Raw genomic sequence first — 24,298 nt, forward strand, 5'->3', positions numbered from 1 at the left:
TAAAACTGGAGTATTAATTCTATCTTCAGAATATTGCAAAAAATGATTCACAGACATAATCTACTTGCATCGCCATGAAGTTGGAAAGGGCAGAGCTCAATGCCTCTATACTGAAACATTTGCACGCAGCTCAGCATGTCCCGACTTTTAAAAAGAGCTGATGAAGTGTAAACTTTCGCAATGGCTAAATTAGTAAATTAAGTGCAGATTGGGAATGTCAGCCAAACAAATCAATAACATCCAGATCATCCTTTGATCTCTGCTGAGTTGGCCAATCATAGCCATAGTGACAGGAACCATTAATAGAAAACAAAACTACTAACCAAGTTGAAAGAAAGTTCCACTGACCTTTAGTTTGGATATCATACTCGCTTCTGCATCATCGCTCGCACTGTTCTGATGAACCAGTCTCTTTGCTAACATCTTGGCATAGAACTTTTGGAATACATCCTTGTCTTCAATATACTTAAACACCACCATCTGAAAATTAACCAATCCAATCAATACACGTAAAATAAATAGAAACTTGTTTAGAACCAAAGGATGTAAATATCAAAATTGCACATCTGGAGAGGCAGTATAACTGTTCAACGTTGTCCAATGATGTTGTAAAATGGTCATTTGGGGCTAAAACACCACACCATTGTATATTTTTTAGAACCATATAAAACACAACCATGGCAGTGCTTGTTTGAACTAGGCTTGACTCCCTTTTAGATAAGCCTATGGCTTCCGTGTGCCTTTCTTGGCATCTTCCGAAGGCCTATCAAGGCAATCAGCGCTGCTGGCTCATTATAAGCAGCAACCGCAAGGCTCACCCTATTTTCTTGCCAAGCTTCCCGCCCAGCGAGCATACTGGGGGCTAACCTTGCCAATTTCCTTCCCAACCAACTTATCCTTTCCACTGCTGACCCTGTGGACTCTTGCCAGCAAATAAGCTCTCCCCGCCCCTCTCCGCATCTCCCTCCAGAATATCTGTTCACTTGTGAACAAGGCCCTTTCCATCCATGAACTTACTGTGGACGACTGCATCGACATCATGTCCTTGATGGAAACTTGGCTGAACATCAATGGTACCTTCTCTCTAAATGGTACCTCCCCACCTCGCTATATCTTCTATCACTTGGCCCACCAAGACCATCTTAGTGGCCCTTCACACCTTGGCCTGTCTCCCTATTCCTCTGGCACTTTATCCACCTTTGAGCATTTCATCTTGTTCTACCTCTCATTTAAAATCCTTGCCCTCTAGCATCCACCCAAGTACCATAAAAATTTTCTCACCAAGATATCATGACTGTTTTTCTTCACTCCTTTCCCTCAGAACTGAGCGACTTCTCATCCTTGATGACTTTATCCTCCATCTGAACTCATCATGTTCTCTCTTCTGAGTTCACTGCTTTCCAACGCTCCTTTAATCTCACCCTTCATGTAAACTCCTCAATCCATAATCACGGCCACCCCCTTGACCCTGCCATCTTATGTGGCCTCACTACTCCCATATCAAATACAGATAAGGCCATCTCTGATCACTTCCTTGTATCATTGGCCACCCACATCCCTTCCCCGCCCCAACTCTACTTTACACTGTCAGCAATGGAAAAAAAATTCTAAACCTCACCTACAATTGCACTTTCAAAATCCGAACTGTTGAGTCTTTGACCCTTCATTTAACACATTTCTGCAACTACTAATTTACTCAAGTGCACCCCCACCTTTAATGCCATAGCACCCACTAAATCCATTACTCTTTTCATCATGGCCATCCCCCCCAGTACAGTTCTCATCTCTGCTCCCTTAAGTCCAAGGGACTTAGACTTGAACAGATACAGCAGACAACTGGTTTAGCCATTGAACTGCTTGTACCACATAATACACCATCAGATCCTGCTCTCGTCTGCTAAAACTGCTCACTTTTCCAGGATCATCCCAGAATGCAAAGATAATCCCCGGCTTCTTTTCTCCACTGCAATCTGACTTCTAAAATCCCTCTCCCTTAACTCTCCACCCTCACCTCCAACAATAAGTATGAGGTATTATAGATAACTTTGGCACTGAGATTGAGGCCATCTGATCTTTCCCTCATTTTGATGAAAGGTCACAAACCTGACGTTAACTCTGTTTCTCTCTCCACAGAGGCTGCCAGACCTGCAGAGTATTTCCAACATCGTCTGTTTTTATTTCCTGGAAATCCATGTCTGAATCCCTCCAACCAGATTTCCGCCACTGCCACAGTATTGAAATGGCTATCAAAGTCACAAATGACATCCTAAGTGGCTGTGATGAAGGGCAACGATTCCTCCGCATCCTTCTTGACCTGTCTGACAAGGCTGACCAAACCACCTCCGCCAACGCCCATCCACCATCGTTCACCTAGATGGGACTACACTTAGCATTTAATCATAGCCAGAGTACCACCAGCAATGTCCTGGAACTCCCTCCCTAACAGCACTTTAGGTGTACCTACAACACAGGGACTGCAGCAGTTCAAGAAGGGGGCTCACAACTACCTTCCCATGGGAAACTAGGGAGGGGCAATAAATGTGACCTTGCCAGTGATGCTCACATCCCATGAACGAATAAAAATAAAAGGCTTCTCCTTCTGCTCCTGAACCATTACCTCTGATGTCCATCCTTGGCCATCTCCCATTTCTCATCTAGGCTGCCACCCTCCCCGCCACCCACCCCCCCCCCCCCACCCCACCTCACCCGATGACATCATCCAAAAACAGCAAAGGTTTTCATATGTACGCTGACTCCATCCAGTCCTACCTTACCACAACCACCACCGATATCAAATCCTCCACTGTCGCTAAGTTATCAGACTGCTTATCCGACATTCAGTACTAGATGAGAAGGAATTTACTCCAATTAAATATTGGGAAGACCGAAGCCACTGTTTTCAGTCCCCACCAGCAACTCCATTCACTAGCTACCATCCTTCTCCCTGGCAACTGTCTGAGGCTGAACCAGACTGTGTTTTATTTTAAAGAACATCACATAAGAAATAGCAGCAGGAGTAGACCATACAGCCTCTTGAGCCTGCGCCACCATTCAATATGATCATGGCTGATCTTCTACCTCAACTCCACTTTCCTGCCCCCTCCCCATATTCCTCGATTCCCTCAGATCAAAAATTTATCAATCTCAGTATTGAATATACTCAACGATGTAGCATCCACAACCCTCTGGGGTAGACAATTCCAAAGATTCACAACACTCCACTCCTCGAATAAAAAAGTTTCTCATCTCTGTCCTAAATGATCGAGCTCTTATCCTGAGGCTGTGCCCCCGTGTTCTAGATTCCCCAACCAGAGGAAACAACCTCTCAATGTCTATTCTGTCAAACCTCTTCAGAATTCAATGAGATCATCTCTTATTCTTCTAAACTCTAGAGAGTATAGGCCCAATTTACTCAGCCTCTGATCATAGGACAACCACCTCATCCCAGGAACTAATCTAGCGAAACTTTGTTTTACCACCTCCAAGGCAAGTATATCCTTCCTTAGATATGGAGATCAAAACTGCTCACAGTTCTCTAGCTGTGGTCTCACCAAAGTCTTATATAATTGTAGCAAGACATACTTATTCTTGCACTCCAAACCTCTTGCAATAAAGGCCAACATGCCATTTGCCTTTCGAATTGCTTGCTATACCTGTACGCTAACTTCCTATGTTCCTTGTGTTATGTTTTCTTCCTCAACAAAAACACACCAATTACACAGACAAGACTGGTGGCTCTAAAAGGTGAGTTATTTTATTGAAGATGCTAACTTATATACAACAACACTAGGGTAACACGTTTTCTCACTGGAGCTACTTCCAAAAACTGCCGAGGAATCTCATGGGTCTGTACACCACATCCTGTCTAGCGATGGACAGCCATTTTAGATATGCCCTTTAAAATAATACATCTCGTACGAGTACACCCAAATACCTCCAAACATCAACATTTAATATTTTCACGCCTTTTAAAAAAATAATGCGCTTTCCTATTCTTGTTACCAAAGTGAACAACCTCACACTTCTCCACAAGGGCCTGTTTCAGTGCTGTATCTCTAAATAAAAATAAAATAAAAATAATACTCCATCTGTCACTGTCAGGCAAACATGCTATGTCAAATGATGATTTTTTAATCCACCAGCTGGAACCTGAATAAATTTAAAAGGAAAAGAAACAGATAAAAGGTGACTCTGCGAGCAGCTAAGATGGCCACCCCAATTTGCATGAATATACACCACATTCCAATGCATTAAGGTGGAGAGGAATTGTTTGCACAGTCTCAAGAACAATGTCCTGGCGAATCTGAGTGAACTACCTATCTTGGTCCCATTAGCAAGACATTAAGGCCATCACCGGGACATTAAACTGATGGAATGAACCATCTAATCACACCTAATCACTTAAACAATGGAACCCTGGTTGAGCAAAGGGAATTCCTGGACATGGACTGATTCAAGTTGCAAAAGGGAATACACACTGGTAACCATGTTGAATCCTTGGGTGACAGTCACGTGACAGGTCCACCATCTGTGTGCTTAAGCTGGTGTTTTCTCAGCAACCAAGCAGCTACACACTGACAAGAGAAGATCCACTCCTTCCACTCTCTCTCCAATCCACTTTGCAAGCTTCAGATCCTGCCTGCTGGCCGTAATCACCTCGGCTTAACACTGCTGTAGACAGAGACCCCTTAAAGGACATCATCCGCATCACTGTCTCCAGGAGAACCACCGATTCAGCCGTCCACATGTTCAAACCGGAAGCCTCAGGACCACCAAATTCAGCTGAAAGCCAGCCGAGTCATCAACCTCCACAGACTGTATACCTCTTTGTATTTCTCTAGACTAATTCAACCAATCTATCCTTCTCCACTCTAACCTATTTTTGTTTGTGTGTGTGTGTGTGTGTGTGTGTGTGTGTGTGTGTGTGTGTGTGTGTGGAGGGTGGGTGGGTGGGTGGGTGAGGGAGTAAGAGAGAGAAAAAGTTGGAGCGCAGTTTATTATTTTACTTAAATCGGCTCAAGTACAATAAAGCTAACATCTTTCTTTGTTAAACTCAAGAAAACCTATCCAATTGGTTTTTTTTATGATCATAGCACATAAATAGTTAAACACTCACTGAATTGACAAGTATATCCACTTTAAAAAAAAAATAAACCTGTTGTGCTCAAACAAGGAGGGACAACAGGGGAGCCCTTCGACTCCTCCTCACCTGATCGTAACAGCCACCTTGTTGCCCACTCGCTTAACCTGTCCATATCACTTTGCAGCCTCTGTGTCCTCACAGCTTACATTTCCACCTAACTTTTTACCATCAGCAAATTTAGATACATCACCCTCAGTCTCTTTGTCCAAGTCTTTAAATAGATTGTAAACAGCACTGAACCTTGCAGCTAATTACAGCCAGCCAACTTGAAAATGCCTCGTTTATCCCTACTTTCAGCTTCCTATCAGGGAACCAATCCTCTATCCCCGCTAATATATTTAACCCCAACTCCATGAGCTCTTATCACTTATGTGGCACCTTATCGAATGCCTTTTGAAAATCCAAGTATACAACATCTGCTGGTTCCCCTTTATCTATTCTACTAGTCACATCCTCAAAAAAACTAATAAATTTGAAAAAACATGCTCTCCCATTCGTAAAACCACGTTGACTTTGCCTCATCATACTATAATTTTCTAAGTGCATTGTTAAGACTTCCATAAGAGTACATTCCAGCATTTTTCCCGACGACTAACTAGCTTGCAGTTCCACACTTTCTCTCTTACATTTGCTAACTTCCAATCTTTTTTTTTTAATTTATTTTATTTATTTAGAGATACAGCACTGAAACAGGCCCTTTGGCCCACCGAGTCTGTGCCGACCATCAACCACCCATTTATACTAATCCTACACCAATACCATACTCCTACCACATCCCCACCTGTCCCTATATTTCCCTACCACCTACCTATACTAGGGGCAATTTATAATGGCAAATTTACCTATCAACCTGCAAGTCTTTGGCATGTGGGAGGAAACCCACACAGACACAGGGAGAACTTGCAAACTCCACACAGACAGTACCCAGAATTGAACCCGGGTCGCTGGAGCTGTGAGGCTGCGGTGCTAAACACTGCGCCACTGTGCCGCCCCAAATCTGCTGGGACCATTCTAGAATCTAGGGAATCTTGGAAAATCCTAACCAGTGCATCCACTATCTCTGCAGCTACCTCTTTTCGAACCCTTCGATTTAAGCCATCACGTCCTGGGGATTTGTCAGATTTTTTCCCCATTCGTTTCATGGGATATGGGCGTCACTGGCAAAGCCAGCATTTGTTGCCCATCCCTAATTGCCCTAGAGAAGGTGGTGCTGAATTGCCTTCTTGAACCATTGAAGTCCATCTGGTGTAGGTACACCCACAGTGCTGTTAGGGAGGGAGTTCCAGGATTTTAATCCAGCGACAGTGAAGGGACGACGATATCGTTCAAGTCAGGATGGGGTGTGGTGCTTAAGTTTCCCCAATATTTTTTCTCTGCTGTTATAAATTACATTAAATTCCTCACTCTACTTATCCCCTTGGTTACCCTCTATTTCTAGTATGTAATTTGTGTCTTCTACTGTTAAGACAGACGCAAAATATTTGTTCAATGTCTCTGCCATTTCCTCATTCCCCATGGTAATTTCTCCTGTCTTTGCCTGTAAGGAGCCAACATTTACTTTAGCTACACTCCTTTTTATAAATTTGTAAAAGCTCTTCCCATCTGTTTTTATATTCCTGGCAAGTGCACTCTCATTCTATTTTTTTCCCATTTTTATCCATTTTTGGGTCACCTTTTGCTGGTTTCTAAAACACTCGCAATCCTCAGGCTTACTACTATTTTTTGCAACATTATAAGCCTCTTCTTTTAAGCTAACACTATTCTTAACTTTCCTATTAAGCCACGGATGGAACTTTCTTGCTGAGTTTTTGTTTTTTCATGGAATGTACGTCTGTTGATCATTTTTAATTGTTTCTTTAAATGTTTCCCACTGTTTATTTACCATTATACCTTGAAGTCTATTTACCCAATCAACCTTAGACAGTGCTCATAGCTATGTAATTGACTTCATTTAAGTTTAAAGATTTTTGTTTGGGATTGGAGTATTTCGCTTTCAAATTTCATATGACATTCAACTGTATTATCAGTAAACGATCCTCTGGATCATAGTGATTTGAGGTTTCTAATTAAACCTGCCTCACTGCACAATACTAGATCTAAATAGCTTTATCCCTAGTTGTCCCATCACATATTGTTCCAGGAAACTGTCACAAAAGCATTCTACAAACTTATCTTCCAGGAACACTTTTGCCAATTTGATTTGTCCATTCTATATGAAGATTAAAGTCCCCCACAATTATTACATTGGAGCTTGTAACAAAGGCTGGCTTAATACTGTGTCAAACTGTATAACCGCTGTTATTGGGCCTATATACTACGCCCACCAACGTTTTCTGACAGTATTCCTAATCTCCACCCATACTGATTCTACTTTCTGATCTTCTGAGCCAAGATCCTTTCTCACGAATGTCATTATGTCACCCTTTACTATCAGGGTTACTCCTCCTCCTTTTCCATTCTGCCTGCCTTTTCAAAATGTTGCATACACTGGAATATTTATTTTCCAAATTTGTTCACCTTGTAACCATGTCTCTGTAATGGCGATTAGATCTAAACCATTTATTTCATTGTGCCACAAGTTTGTCTATCTTATTATGAATGCTTTGTACATTCAGATAAAGAGCCTTTAATTTTATTTACTACTATTCTTTATATGCTTATTTGCTGATGCACTATTACTGTTAAACACTCTAACCCTTCCCATTAAAGGATTGCTAAGGTCGGAAAAAAGAACCCGACTGATTCACAGCGGACCCGAGCCCGACCCGACCCAACCATCCCTTTATTTACCTACCGACTGGGAAACTCCACGAAGTTGCAGCGCATGCGTGATGACATCATAGTGACGTTACTCGCTCACTGCTCAGATTCAGTTTCGTCCCAGACACCCAGATCAGTTAAGTTTTTTTTACTATTAATACTTACCGGCAGGGCACTTACAGCATGTGTCCGGCCCAACCCAACCTGAGCACCACCCAGGACACGGCCCGACCAGACCAGAGCCCAAAAGCCAGACCCGGAAGAGGGGTCCGACCCGACCCATGTCGTCGGGTCCCATCAGGTTCAGGTCGGGTAGCAGGCCTTTACTTTCCATCCCATTCTGCTGTGTTTACCCAAATCGCTAAACTGCTCTGTTGGCTCAACATTTCTCTTTAGATTTATAAATCTTCCTTCACCTGACCTCTTTCCCCACCCCCAACTTTTTTTTATTTAGGTAAAACCCTATCCACATCCCTAGTTATGCGATTCGTCAGGATACTGATCCCCGTCTGGTTTAAATGGAGCCCATCCCAATGGAACAGCTCCCTCTTTCCTCAGTACTGGTGCCAGTGCCCCAAGAATCGAAAAACCCCTGCTCTCACCATTCTTTGAGCCACGTGTTTAATTCTCTAATCTGCTTGACTCTATGCCAACTAGTACATGGCTCAGGTAACAGTCTAGAGATTCTGCGTTTTAATTTGGACCCTAAATCCCAAACTCTTCTCAGCATAAAACCATTCCTAGTTATACTTTTGTCACGGATACCTACGTGAATCACAACAACTGGATCTTGCCCCTCCCACACCAAGTTCATATCCAACTGCGTGATGATGTCTCTAACCCTGGCACCAGATAGGAAATACAACTTTCGGAACTCCCAGTCATGGCTGCAGAGAACAGTATCTATCCCCCCGACTATAATGTCCCCTATTACTGCCACATTCCCTTTCACTCCCCAATTTGAATGGCTTCCTGCACTACAGTGTTATGGTCAGTTTGCACATCCATTGTACCTGTTGGACAAAGTTAGGAGCTGAGGTTCCTCCAGCATTACATGCTGAATTCCCCATACCAGCATGACTTACAGTCACACCCTCCTGTCCTGACCATTCACCAACTCTGAAGTTCTACTTAACTAAGGGCTGTGACCACCTCCTGGAACAAAGTGCCATGTAACTCTCCACCTCCCTGATGCCCTGCACGGCCTGTAGCTCGGACTCTAGCTCCACATCCGAGCCGAAGTTGCACAAGCCACTTATTTGTTTCATTATTTAGTTACTAATTTAGTAAAGTTACAGTCTGCTTGCTTGGAGACAAAAGAACACTCACCAATTACTGGAGGTAAAACAAGATGAGACTGATATATATTAATGACCTAGACCTTGGTGCACAGGGCACAATTAAAGTTTGCAGATGATACAAAACTTGGAAGCATTGTGAACTGTGAAGAGGATAGTGTAGAACTGCAAAAGGACATAGACAAGTTGGTGGAATGAACATACAGGTGGCAGATGAAGTTCAATGCAGAGAAAGGCAAAGTGATTCATTTTGGTAGGAAGAACATGGAGACACAATATAAAATAAAGGGTACAATTCTAAAGGAGGTGTAGGAGCAGACGGACCTAGGTGTATATGTGCACAAGTCATTGAAGGTGGAAGGACAGGTTAAGAGCACGGTTAATAAAGCATACAGTATTCTGGGCTTTATTAATAGGGGCATAGAGTACAAGGGCAAGGAAGTTATGTTGAACTTGTAGAAGACACTAGTTCAGCATCGGCTGGAGTGTTATGTTGAGTTCTGGAGCCGCACTTTCGGAAAGACATGAGGGCACTAGAGAGAGTACAGAAAAGATTCACAAGAATGGTTCCAGGGATGAAGAGCTTCAGTTATGAAGACAGGCTGGAGAAGTTAGGACTGTTTTCCTTGGAGAAGAGAAGGCCGAGAGGTGATTTGATAGAGGTGTTCAAAATCATGAATGGTCTGGACAGAGTAGAAAGAGAGACACTGTCCCCATTCGTGAAAGGATCGAGAACAAGAGGGAACAGAGTTAATGTATTTGGTAAGAGAAGTAAAAGTGGCATAAGGAAAAACTTTTTCACGCAGCAAGTGATTAAGGTCTGGAATGCGCTGCCTGAGAACATGGTGGAGGCAGGTTCAACTGAAGCATTCAAAGTGTGCCACCAGGCTACTCTTGGTGATGGACATTGAAGTCCCTGCCCAGAATACATTCTGTGCCGTTGCTACTCTTCCAAGTGATACTCAACATGGAGGAGCACCGATTCATCAGGGTTCACAATCATGGTGTCATATTTGACCCGGAGGTGAGCTTCCGACCACTGGCACTATTAACATTCATCTTATTATCTAATTTCAAGATTATCTAACACTCATTTAAGGCCCAACACTTACCAAAGTTTAGCTTTACTTAAGCAACCCTGTACACAGCTGTCCTTATTCTGTTTTATCTCTGTCACTTGGGTTCAGCTAATTATTTATGCTGCACATACAAATTTTGTTTGTTTATGTTATATGCTAACTATCCCATCATTCTTTATACCTATTCCAACCCATGGTATTCTGTCCGATGGTGACTTTGCAGGGGTGACTCCATTATACTCCCAGGACCCTGTGTCAACTATCTTCACTCTCCAGGTTCAGCCTGCTGGTTTGTGGTTCCTGGCTCAACCGTACACAGTTCCCAGACATGGCCACCAGTGGTTCAGCAATTAAAATCGGGGATACTCAAGAGGCCAGAATTAAAGGAGCGCAGATATCTTGCAGTGTTGTGTGCTAGAGATTTGAGATGTTTAGAAAACAGGATGGGAATTTTAAAATTGGAGCATTGCTGAATCAAGCTCCAAGTGCTCGCTGAGACCGCATATTTCCACCTCCATAACTTTGCCCATCTCAGCTCATCTGCTATTGAAACCCTCATTTATGCCTTCATTACCTCTAGACTTGACTATTCCAATGCACTCCTGACCAGCGTCTCACATTCTACACTCAAAAAATCCGAGATAATCCAAAACTTTGCTGGCCATGTCCTATTCGTACCAAGTTCCATGCACCCATTTCCAGTGTGCTTGCTGACCTACATTGGCTCCTGGGTAAGCAATGCTCCAATTTTAAAATTCCCATTTGGTTTTCAAATCCCTCCATGGCCTCGATCCTCACCATCTCAAATCTCCAGCACACAACCCTCCGAGATATTTGAGCTCCTTTAATTCTAGCCTCTTGAGCATCCCTGATTTTAATTACTCCACCACTGGTGGCCATACCTTTTAGCTTATGAGGCCCCAAGCTCTGCAATTCTTTTCCTAAACCTCCCAACCTCCCTGTCTTTCTTTAAGACACTGCTTAAAAGCACTCCCTTTGACCATGTTTTTTGTCATTTGCCTTAATATTGCCTTATGTGGCCGAGTATCAAATTTTGCTTTATAAAGCTCCTGTGAAGCACTTTGGGATGTTTAATTACTTTAAAGGTTCTATCTAAATACTCATTCTTGTTGTTGAAATATGGCCAAGTTAAAGGAAGTGAGCCAAGCTGGGAACTGTGTGCAGTTAAACCAGGAACTACAAACAAGTAGGCTGAACCTGGAGAGTCAAGATAGTTGACAGAGGTTCCTAGGAGTATAGTGGAGTCACCCCTGCAAAATCACGATCGTACAGAATACCATGGGTTTGAATAGGCATAAAGAATGATGGGATAGTTAACATGTAATATGAACAAACAAAATTTCTACGTGCAGCATGAATAATTAGCTGAACCCAGGCGACAGAGATAAAACAGGACAAGGACAGTTGTATACAGGCTAATTGATTGTTAAGTGTTCGGCCTTAAATGAGTGTTAGATAATTTTCGAATCAGTTAATAATTTGAATGTTAATAGCGACAGTGCTAGTCAAGTAAATACAACATACAGAAAAATACTAAGATGATTTACATATGACAAGGTAAGGAATGCAGGATTTAGCAGATTTGAAAACTGGGATAGAGAAGAATTATGGTACCTAGACTACAGTTTCACATTGAAACCAGTCATGCAACATCTGTTGAGTCAGTCTGAGTGAACAGTTGCACGCAAAGAAACAAAGTATATGTAGGCATTTTGTAAGAAAGATATAAATGTGGAATGAAACCCTGTTGGAACATCCTTGATTGGTAATGCTCCAAGCGCTGATGGGTCTCCTGCAGGTGAATGTATAGAGGCTTAGTTTGTTTGTATTACTCATGTGTTGTCAGGAACAATACATATGGAGCCTTAAAATCTTGAAAAAAAAATTAATTATTTCCAAAGTAAAACAAATACACAACTTGAAACCTGCCTACAATATGGGATGGAGCCCTCCCAGTGTCTGGCAATTGAATCTCCCACAAAAAGGCAGAAAATAGGAGAAGTAGGCCATTCAGCCCCTCGAGCCTGCTCCGCCATTCGATAAGATCATGGCTGATCTGTTAGCGTCTCGAATTCCACACTCCCATCTACCCCTGATAACCTTTGATTCCCTTGCCTAACAAGAATCTATCTACCTCCTCTTCAAAAATATTCAACGACCCCGACTCCACCACCTTCTGAGGCAGAGAGTTCCAAAGTCGCACAACCCTCAGAGAGAAAAAATATCTAATCTCTGTCCTAAAAGGTCAACCTTTAATTTTAAAACAGTGCCCCCTAGTTCTGGACTCACCTTCAAAAGGAAACATCCTCTCCAAACCCACCTTATCGAGACCGTTCATGATCTTATAAACTTCAATCAAGTCTCCCCTCACTCTTCTAAACTTCAGTGAAAATAAGCCCAGTCTGTCCAACCTTTCCTTTTAAGACAACCCATTCATTCCAGATATCAATCTAGTAAACCTCCTCTGAACCGCCTCAAATGCATTTACATCCTTCTTTAAATAAGACGACCAAAACTGCACACATTATTCAAGAAAGAAAGAATGCAAGAGAGCAAGGAGCAAGACAGAGTGAGAGTGCAAAGTTAAATAAACAGCAAAATAAAGAATGAGACAAAAAGAGAAAAAAGGGGGATAAACACAAGAGAAATGAGAAACAAAGACAAAGCAAGAGTGGATAAACCAGCAACGCAATAAAGAACCTAGATAGAGTGCATATGCAGTACCAATAATCGATTATAGTCATATAGATTAGTCATCCTACCTCACCCCAGCTCAAATCATTTCCTTTCCTGCCAAAGCCTCAAATTCTGTCCTGACCAACCTATCCACAACTGTCCCTCACACTCTGTCTGGATTCGAGTTCACCATCAAAAATGGAATCGCTGATATACTTACAGGACTTCCAATTGACATGAATGGCTCATAACTTTATACCTTCAATTCAGTGGCAACCAATGGGCCACAATCATTAAGGCTTATGCTCCCACTCTCAAAATTCTACTGAAAAGAGCTCTTTTATGCAGATCTGGATCCTATATTGGCAGCTGGCCCAAAATAAGAAACTGATTCTACTAGGAGATTTTAATGCCAGAGTTGGGCACAACTACACCATCTGGAAGGGCCAATCAGGAAAGGAGTGGGGAAATCAAATGCAAACTGTCTTCTCCTTCTCACCAAGTGCACTGAACATGGGCTCACCATCACAAACACACACTTTCGACAGAAAGATAAATATAAGACAACATGCAAGCATCCCCAATTCAAGCATTGGCAGCTCCTGGACTACATCATTGTCTGAGCCCGGGATACGAAAGATGTGCACTGTATCCCGCATGGCTCTGGTGATAACGAGTGTTGGACAGAACACAGACTTGTATGCTCTACCATGAGCATATCCCTGGCACCCAAACATTAAGATCCTCAAAGAAATCCAGGACAAGATTTAACATCCACATTTTCCAGGATATAAAAACAAGAAAACAGGTGCAACTTTTTTCCCGCCTTGCTCTCACAGGTTCCAATGACGCCAGTGTGGAACAGCTTTGGGACAAAATCAAATCTGCGATCCAAGAGACATGCACCCAGATCATCGGGTTTGAATCTCACAGGCACCAAGACTGGCTCGATGAGAGTGAAAAATATGCAAAGCGCCAAGCCTTCATTGTGTGTCGAAATCACTCTACATCACAGCAGAAAGAAGAACATTTACTACTCGAATCTGAAGCTCAGAGAATGATATGCATCATCGAGAATAAGTGGTGGGTAAAGATGGCCAATGAAATCCAACATTAAGCAGACCTACACGACATTTGCAGCTTCTTCCAGGCCACCAAGACCATCTATGGTCTAAAAAACAAATGGTCCCTTCCCCACTCCAAGCTGAAAATTGTATTACTCTTCTCAAAGATGATGCAGCTATCTGAGAACTTTGAAAAGAGCACTATCAGAACCTTCTCAATCAGGAGTCAACAGTATCAGACAAAACCATCAAAACAATCCCTCAACAGCCTGAGCGATCATATTTGGGTACGCTGCCAACACTTGCTGAGAAACAAAAGGCTATCCAACAGATAAACATCAAGGCACTTGGTCCAGGCAACATTCCTGCAGAGATCTATCAAGCTGGTGGTCATGAACTCTTGCTCAAATTTTCAGACCATTTTACACAAATCTGGGAAAAGGAGGTACTACCTCCCGACTTCCACAATGCCACCATTGTCTCACTTTTTAAAGAGAGGTGATAAATCTATTTGTGGGAACTATAGAGGCATATCCCTTCTATCCACAGTGGGGATGATTCTCACACGAATCCTCCTGAACCACCTCCTACCAGCCAGCGAAGACATACTTCCGGAGACCCAATGCGGTTTCCAGCCTTCCAGGGGAGCCACAGATATGATCTTTTGTCGCTCAACAAATCCAAGAGGAGTGCCTGGAACAACACAAAGACCTCTTCATGGCCTTTATTAATCTGTCAGAGACCTCTGATTCCATAAACTGCAAAGCTCTTGGAAAGTTCACCAGAGACTTGGATGTTCAGAAAAATATGTTCCAATCCTGCGACTCCTGCATGACGGTATGACAGCAACCATCCTTTGCAATGGATTGGAAACCGAGCCCTTTCGTATCCGAACAGACGTCAAGCAAGGCTGTGTGACTGTGCCAAATCTCTTCACCATTTACCTCAGTCTGCTCATGGAATTCATTCGTGCCTAACTTCCACAAGGGATCATGATTGAGTTTCGACTCAACAGGCAGTTTTTCAACCTCAACAGGCCGAGAGCCAAGACTAAAGTGGCTCTCCAACACATTCATGACTTACAATATGCCGACGACTGTGTAATCATGGCCCACAATGCAAGTGACATTCAGACCATTCTCAACCTCTTCAACTCTGCATATAAAAAGGTTGGTCTGTCACTCAACATTAGCAAGACCAAAACCTTCCACCAGCCCTCCACCAGACAATCACCTACATCTCCAGCTATTGGCATTGATGGGGAGTCTTTAGAAGTTGTTGAACACTTTCCATATCTCAGCTGCTATCTTTCTCAAAAGGTCACCATCGAAGTGGCGATCCAGCACAGCATCAGCTGTGCCAACGCAGCCTTTCAAAAATTGCATAACTTCGACTACAGAGATCTCCATCAGAGGACAAAGACTTTAGTCTACAACACTGTTGTTGTCACCACTTCTATATGGCAGAGAGACTTGGGTCACCTACCAAAGGGACTTCCGGTCGCAGGAGAATTTCCACCAGCAGTGACTCCACAGGATACTCCAAAATCAAGTGGGAAAACAGGCGAACAAACTCCAGCATTCTCATGAACACCAATTTCTCCAGCATCGCAACTACGATTATGCGAAATCAGCTCTGCTGATCTGGACATTGTATCACATGTCAAATAATTGGCTTCTGAAGCAGATCATCTTTTCGTAACTTACGAATAGCATCCAATCTCAAGGAGGACAGAGAAAACATTTTAAGGACACTCTGAAGGCCTCATTGAAAAGGGGGCAAATTGACATCAGTGCGTGGAAGGAACTTGCTGTTAACCATACCACATGTGGTAACGCCACATTCAACAAGCCACAACACAGTCGGAAACGGACCGCATAAACACTGCTGCAGAGAAGTGTCGAAAGCGGAAGGAAAGTAGAACCCTGGCTTGAGGACCCCTCCCTCAGGGTAACCCTTGTCCTCTTCGTGCAGGGACCTGTGGTTCCAGGATTGGCCCGCTGAGTCACCCGAGGACACATAAATCACGAACCCTAGCAGATGTCATCCTCATTTCGAGGGACTGACAACAACGACGATAACAAAGCCCTACTGACCATCACCCTATGCTTTTAAAATGTGATTTTCTGGATGCCAAGATAGTGTCCACCAATAAAGGTTAAAGAGCTTCATTGAAGTTCTTTAGGACACTGCATCTCAGCATAAATGCTGACAAGCATGCCTTAACTTCGTTCAAAGCATGCAGGAGGCCCTACAGTTTAAGTAACTTTGAAGGGCTATGGGTGCATCTGGGACTGAAGGTGCCAGAAATTTGGTGAAGCATTTAGGCCCATAAGCAGAGGGAGAAGAATGTATCAGCCCCTTGAAAAATTTAAGTGTGTTCTGCTCACCTCCATCCTTAAAAAGGGCAACCACTTTGGGCCCAAACACCAAACTATGTAAGGTATCCCAGGGGTAACTAGGTCCTGATCTCGTTTTTGGCTGTCCTGGAAAACTCCCAAGTTACGGATGAAGTCCAACAGAAATCTGCTTGCTTTCAGAAACAGATCTTTTTCATGGAAGGTAGCAAGAAGAAGTGAACCAGATTTAACTATCTTTTGGAAACTGATGTCATTCAGCCATGATCTTGCTAAATGTCGATGGATCTTATTCAAAGCACTCACTGCAGCCACAATTTGCCCATGATGGGGAAAGTGGATGTTTAAGATGATAAAATAAACGCAAAATACTGCAGATGCTGGAAATCTGAAATAAAAACAAGAATGCCTTCTTCGGAAGAAGGGTCACTGACCCGAAACGTTAACTCTGCTTCTCTTTTCACAGATGCTGCCAGACCTGCCGAGTGGTTCCAGCCTTTCTTGTTTAAGATGATCGATGAGGTGTGAATCAAGCAGACTGTTTTGTCCTGGATGGTGCCGAGTTTCTTGAGTGCTGTTGCAGCTGGACCTATCCAGGTAATTATCGCATTCCTGACATGAGCTTTTTAAGATGGTGGAGAGGCTTGAGAGTCAGGACGTGAGCCACCTGCCGCAGAATACTCAGCCTCTGACTTCTAGTAGCTATGGCATTTATGGGCCTGGTTCAGTTGAGCTTCTGGTCAAAGGTGACACCCAGAATGTTTATGGTGGGGGATTCGGTGATAGTATGCCACTGAAGACAAAAGGAAGGAGGTTAGGGCACTCCTTGGTTGGAGATGGTCATTGCCTAGCACTTCTGTGGCATACACATTATTTGCGACTTTTCAGTCCAAGCAGGATGTTGTCCAGATCTTGCTGCATGCAGGTTAGGTATTGAAATCAATGAACAAGCCAATTGATAGTAATTGCATAAGAGAGGACAATGAGGATTTTTTTTAATACTGATTTTCCTTACAAGTTGTATGAATAGTTTCAAACAGCCGCATCTCTTCTGCAAGTAACGAAAACAAACCTTGAAGTCAAACCAATAGTAAAATTAACCAAACCTATCCTGGACACCAGTGTCTTTATAAAGTAGCAACTCACCACTTGATTGAGCGTATCCTCAAGCTCAGCTTCTTCAGGATTCTTGGAGCTGTACAGCACAAATTCAAATGTCCATATTATATTTAAACTGTACACATACCCAGAAGTTAACTACAGTTTTTCAGTATTACTTATCCATTTTATCTAACATTAGGGCAACATTAAAGTATGCTTAAATAAACAAAAGTGAGCACCCTAGAAATACAGTAATGCATGAATCAAGATTGCATTGCATTCTTAAAGTAACAATAACTAAGTTCCCACACTATAATATTAGAATTGGACCCAGAACAAGTTATTTAATATATCAGAATTTTATGAATAATCATTAAAGAAAAGTAATTAGTGCTAATTCTTCATTTTGCTATCCAGCTACTCACAGGCTGATATAACCTTGCTTATGCTATTGTTCACAACTAAAGTAATGACTCCTCCTGCATTCTCAACCCAGTGGCTGGAATCTAGATCTATTGAACTCAACACGTTTTAGTGGTAGCACTTTTGCCTTTGAGTCACAAGGTTGTGGATTCAAATCCCACTCCAGGACTAAATCCAGGCTGACACGTTAAACTCAGGTGGATATTAAAGGCCCCATGGCACTATTCAAAGAAGCAACATAAGGGATCATTGGCTTTATAAATAAAAGTAGAGAGAAGTATAGCAAGTTACGCTAAAGCTTTATAAATCACTGGATGGTTATACTGTTGTGTCCAATTCTGGGTACCACACTTTAGGAAGGATGAGACGGTGTAGAATGGTTCTAAGGATTAAAAAAAGTAAGCTACAAGGTTAGGTTGGAGAAGTTGGGGTTGCTCTCCTTAGAGCAAAGGAGTCTGAGCAGAAATCTGATAGAGATGCACGAGATTATGACAGTTTAAAATAAGGTAGACAAAGAAAAGCTGTTTCCATTAGATGATACAAGAACTAGAGGACACAGACTGAATGTGTTGGGCAAGAGATAAAGAGGGGAATGTGAGGAAGACGTTTTTTTTTAAAGCAGCAACTGGTAACGACCTAAAACATTCTGCCTGCGAGGGTGTTAGAAGCAGAGACGATCACTCATTTCAAAAAGAAATTGGACAGACACTTGAGGGAAATAAAGATGCAGGGCCAACGAGATAAAACCAGGGAATGGGACTGACTGGATTGTTGTACAGAGAGCTGGCTTTGAGCCGAAAGCAGATTCACTAGTAAGTTTCAAAAAGGGAACTGGTTATACACTTAAAAAGGAAAAGTCTGCAGAGCAGTGGGGAAAAAGCAGAGTGGGACTAATTGGATAGATGGCTCTTTCAAAGAGGCAATACAGGCATGATGGGCCTTCTTCTGTGCTGCATGATTTGAAGAGTTGGGGAGTTCTTCCAGTGCTCTTACTAAGATTTATTCCCTCAACCAACATCACTAAAACCGATTAGCTGCATATTTATCTTATTGCTGTTTGCGGGACCTTGTTTTGTACAAACTAGCTGCCACTTTACCCTACATTACAATAATAAATACACTACAAATATATTTCTTTGGCTGTGCAGCACTTTGGGATGTCCTGAGGTTGTTAAAGCTGCTGCATAAATACTTTTACTAATACAAAAGAAAAAATACTGCAGATGCTAGAAATCTGAATTAAAAACAAAAAATGCTGGAAATACTCAGAAGGTCAGTAGCATCTGTGGAGAGAGAAAAACAGAGATAATATTTCAAATCAATGACCTTTCATCAGATGTTCGGATGAAAGGTCATCAACCTGAAACGTTAACTGTTTCTCTCATTCCACAGATGCTGCCTGACCTGCTGAGTACTTTTAACATTCTGTTTTTGCTACTGTTTCTTACTGCTCAACTTGTGGGCAATCATAAATTCCAATTTCTGGCGAGGAAGGGATGTTACACTTAAACATAATTTTCCCAAGATCCTACCTTTTCTTTAGTAGCGAGTCACAGTATCGTGCCAATAGTTCTGGAGATTTACTGGACGACTGAGCCATTTTTGTCACTGCATTATTATTTATGAAACGGCCACATGCCTGCATAAAAGCAAGCAACATTATTCAGCATGGTACTATAAAAAGAACTATTAGGTTGTCACACTTTTAACTAGGCACTACCAAGTAACAAACAACAATTTTAAATCTTGACATTTATCATTTTTGTCTGAATTCCAAAGTAATGTTGGTACAATCCTTCCACAAATTTAACAATTCTTCTGAAAACAGTTAACTATTTCCCCATTTCCCTTGTGTACTAAAATCATAATTTTAGAATTTCCCATCTTAGCACCATGATTTTGATGTTCTTTCCATTCTAGTTTGTTAATGAGAAAACTCAATTACCTAGTAACAGAATGTTTTAAACAGCCTTTCATGCTACCTAACAGACTTTGCTGGTATTCAGTTGCAAGGAACAGGAGTAAGGCTTTCAGCCTCTTCAGCCTATTCCACCATTCAATGTCATGGCTGAATCTGCACCTCAACTCCATTTATCCACTTTGGTTTCATATCCCTCAATAACCATGCCTAACAAAATTCTATCGATTTTATTCTTGAAAATTTCAATTGTCCCAGCATCCGCAGCTTTTTGAGGCAATGAGCTCCAGACTTCCACTACCCTTTATATGAAAAAGTGCTTTGTCATGGGGGACCGACAAATACAAGTACAACGACATCTGTCGCACTTGGTCGACTCATCCTACACTAGGACCTTGCTTACAGACCCCACCAAACCTACCTGGACATGTCACTAGAGACCTGTCTTGGCTGCCACCATTGCACAAGGAAGGCTATCGAAGTTTTCATGATCTGCTACAGCATAATCTGCAGACAATATCTGGAGAGGAATGGTTCTTGCCACAGAAGTGAAGGCTACAAAGGCATGAAGCTTTCATGCCACTGCGTCCTTCCAATCCAGCATATAGGACGCTTTCACAACAGGCAGATTGCAGTGTACACCTGCTTCAAACAAGTGACAAATGCCATGTTTGCAAGGGGCAACGCCTTCATAACTTTTGTCTGTGAAAATATGAGATTAGTTGGGCAAAACACACAGCTTTCACCAGTGATCAAACTGTCTCAAATGCAGGGCATTGTAGATTGCATATCATCAGGTCTCTTCCCATCAACCCTATGGTATTGATGTTTTTGTACACCCATACCCAAATTAAAACTGGTATATAGATTATTATCCAAGTGGAGTCGCACCAGAAGCTTTTGAGGAGTTTGGTCCTTGCTACTGATAGGCTTTGACAGGATAGCACTGCAAATTTGTTCCCCACTACAATTGATCATAGGTTGCAGCAGACGTTTCGCCCAATTTATAAAGATAAGGGCATGAAAAAAAAAGTCTAGTGGAACTATTAGGTTAAAAACAAAAATCAATTGTTACATCAGTTGTAACCCAATCATCATCATGGCTCTCCAACTTATGAATCAAGAGGACCAGGAGCTGGGACAAAGAAAACACACCATCTAGCAACTTACTTTCCACCCCCCGCCGCACCCACCAACTTAATTTTTTTTGTGTGTTTATCCTCCCTGCTTGTAATTGGAAACTATTAAGAGTTGTTGTTAGATCTACAAAATGGCACCTTACCTTATCCAAAGCAGCCACAAAACCAGCATCATTGTTGAATGCTGACATCACCAATGCATTATACTTCTTATGAACATCCAGAATTGTCTGTACATACATTTTGGGATCCTGGATCCAAAAAAAAAAGAAAAAAATGTATGAATACGCTGAATATAGTCACATTATAAATGTGCAGCCTGAAACATACTTATTGTGAAGAACAGCTTTAAAAACAAATCTAACAATTGGAACAAAATTTAGGTGGACTCAGACATACTCGTGTACAGGTCTAGGAGCCTAGATCACTGCTTGGAGATTGAATGTGGAGGAAGGGGATGGGAAGTTGGCAGCGCATCGTCCTACACAGAAGTCATTTCAGCGAGTGGTATTGTAGCTCACTCTGGGGGAGCACACTCACCTGCTCCTGGCCCAGTCCCACTTTCCAGTCGCCCCAAAGAATGGGAAATTTGATTTTAACATACGCTGATAGTTCCATGCGCTGCCGTCACTGCGCACAAACACAATTAACACGTATGAGCAAATTAATGCAAATGTGTGCAAAAACTTTACCACTTGGAATACACATTTTCCACCATCCAATCAGCACTTTTCTAAAACTGGCCGCTAAAGCAGTTTGGCATGCATCAGCATAGTGATACATGCTGACTTGGCTTGCAGCTTATTGTTTAGACTGTTTAATTAAGATTCCCAGCATTTTGTGACTCATACTGAAACATAACCTGGACTAAAAATGTTTATTTTAAAAATAAAATTTCTATAGGACAATAAGCATGGATTTAAACTGTTCACTTTGCTTCACTGAAGAAGAAACTTGCAAACACAAGCCTTGTAAAGTTTAATCCTTGCTTTTCGAGATCAAGTGTTAATATTGCAATGACTGCCTTAAAGTCAATCTGGAAGTATGAACATGCTGTGACGAGCATGTTGACAAACTGTGATGACAAGACCCAGGCTCTATATTTAACCAGCAAAATTCTTCAGCATTCAACTTTCATAATTTATGCCCAGCAAACAGATTTGGTTAAGTTACAAGTGGACTTTCTTCCGCAATTCAAAATGAAATTACCAAACTTTAGCAGCTTGTTTTGTTATAATTCACTTTTTTAAAAATTTGTTCATGGGATGTGAGTGTCACTGGCAAGGCCAGCATTTGTTGCCCATCCCTATTTGGCCTGAAGAAGGTGGCGGTGAGTCACCTTCTTGAACCGCTGCAGTCCATGTGAAGGTACATCCACAGCGCTGTCAGGAGGGAGATCCAGGTTTTTGATCCAGTGGCAGTGAAGGAAGGGCGATATAGCGCCAAGTCAGGATGATGTGCGACTTGGAGGGGAACTTGTAAGTGGCAGTGCTCCACTGCTTCTGCTGCCCTTAGTCATAGACTTACACAGCACAGAAAGTGACCCTTCGGCCCACCGTGTCTGCGCCAGCCATCAAGCCAATCTATTCTAAACCCATTTTCCAGCACTTGGCTTGTAGCCTTGTATGCTATGGTGTTTCAAGTGCTCATCTAAATACTTCTTAAATGTTGTGAGGGTTCCTGCCTCTACCCCCCTTTCAGACAGTGTGTTCCAGATTCCATGAAAACATGTTTCCTCAAATCCCCTCTAAACCTCCTGCCCCTTACCTTAAATTTATGCCCCCTGGTTATTGACACCTCTGCCAAGGGAAAAAGTTTCTTCCTATCTATGCCCCTCATAATTTTGTATACCTCTATGAGGTCCCCCTCTCAGCCTTCTCTGCTCTCAGGAAAACAACCCTAGCCTATTCAGTCTCTCTTCATAGCTGAAATGGTCCAGCCTAGGCAATATCCTGGTGAATCTCCTCTGCACCCTCTCCAGTGCAATCACATCCTTCCTATAGTGTGGTGACCAAAGCTGTACACAGTACTGCAGCTGTGGCCTAACTAGCTTTTTATACAGCTCCATCATAACTTCCCTGCTCTTATATTCTTTGCCTCAGCTAATAAAGGCTAATAATAATCCCATATGCCTTCCTAACCACTTTATCTACCTGTGCTGCTGCCTTCAATGATCTATGGACAAGTACACCAAGGTCCCTCTGACCCTCTCTATTTCCTAGGGTCCTACCACCCATTGTATATTCCCTTGCCTTGTTAGTCCTCCCAAAATGCATCACCTCACACTTCTCAGGATTAAATTCCATTTGCCACTGCTCTGCCCATCTTACCAGCCCATCTACATCATCCTGTAATCTAAGGCTTTCCTCATCACTATTTGTGACACCACAAATTTTCGTGTCATCTGCAAACTTACTGATCATACCTCCTGCATTCACGTCTAAATCATTAATGTACACTACAAACAGCAAGGGTCCCAGCACCGATCCCTGCGGTACACCACTGGTCACAGGCTTCCAATCGCAAAAACAACCTTCAAATAACCCTCTGCCTCCTGCCACTAAGCCAACTTTGGATCCAATTTGCCAAATTGCCGTGGATCCCATGGGCTCTTACCTTCTTAACCAATCTCCCATGCAGGACCTTATCAAAAGCGTTACTGAAGTCCATGTAGACTATATCAACTGCTTTACCCTCATCTATGCATCTAGTGACCTCCTCGAAAAATTCAATCATGTTTGTTAGACATGATCTCCCCGACAAAGCCATGCTGACTATCCTTGATTAATCCCTGCCTCTCCAAGTGGAGATTAATCTTGTCCCTCAGAATTTTTTCCCAATAGTTTCCCTACCACTGATGTTAGACTCACCAGCCTGTAATTACCTGGTTTATCCCTGCTACCCTTCTTGAACAATGGTACCACATTCGCTGTCGTCCAGACCACTGGCACCTCTCCTGTGGCCAGAGAGGATTTGAAAATTTGTGTCAGAGCCCCTGCTATCTCCTCCCTTGCCTCACATAACAGCCTGGGATACATCTCATCTGGGCTTGGGGATCTATCCATTTTCAAGCCCGCTAAAACCTCCTCCCTTTCAATACTACTTTGTTCAAATATATCATAATCCCCTTCCCTGATCTCTACACCTACATCGTCCTACTCCATAGTGAACACAGATGAAAAGTAATCATTTAAAACCTCACCTACGTTCTCCATCTCCACACACAGATTGCCACTTTTGTCCCTAATGGGCCCTACTCTTTCCCTGGTTATCCTCTTGCCCTTAATATACTTATAAAATGCCTTGGGATTTCCCTTTA

The 24,298-nt window shown here is 42.4% G+C and overlaps 1 protein-coding gene across 3 annotated transcripts in view; it reads right to left on the minus strand.

Moving 5' to 3' along the window:
* LOC137347189 (cullin-1) overlaps positions 1-24,298 on the minus strand; it is a 160,189-nt gene that overhangs the window by 26,023 nt on the left and 109,868 nt on the right. For all 3 annotated transcript variants that reach the window (XM_068011396.1, XM_068011404.1, XM_068011413.1), the window contains exons 10-13: positions 21,123-21,230; positions 19,455-19,561; positions 17,545-17,593; positions 349-480 (exon numbers count right to left, since the gene is read on the minus strand). In XM_068011396.1, the coding sequence (XP_067867497.1) occupies positions 349-480; positions 17,545-17,593; positions 19,455-19,561; positions 21,123-21,230 (396 nt within the window). The remainder of the gene's footprint in view (positions 1-348; positions 481-17,544; positions 17,594-19,454; positions 19,562-21,122; positions 21,231-24,298) is intronic.

This window comes from Heterodontus francisci, chromosome 2 (genome assembly GCF_036365525.1).
Source record: "Heterodontus francisci isolate sHetFra1 chromosome 2, sHetFra1.hap1, whole genome shotgun sequence".
NCBI lineage: Eukaryota > Metazoa > Chordata > Chondrichthyes > Heterodontiformes > Heterodontidae > Heterodontus > Heterodontus francisci.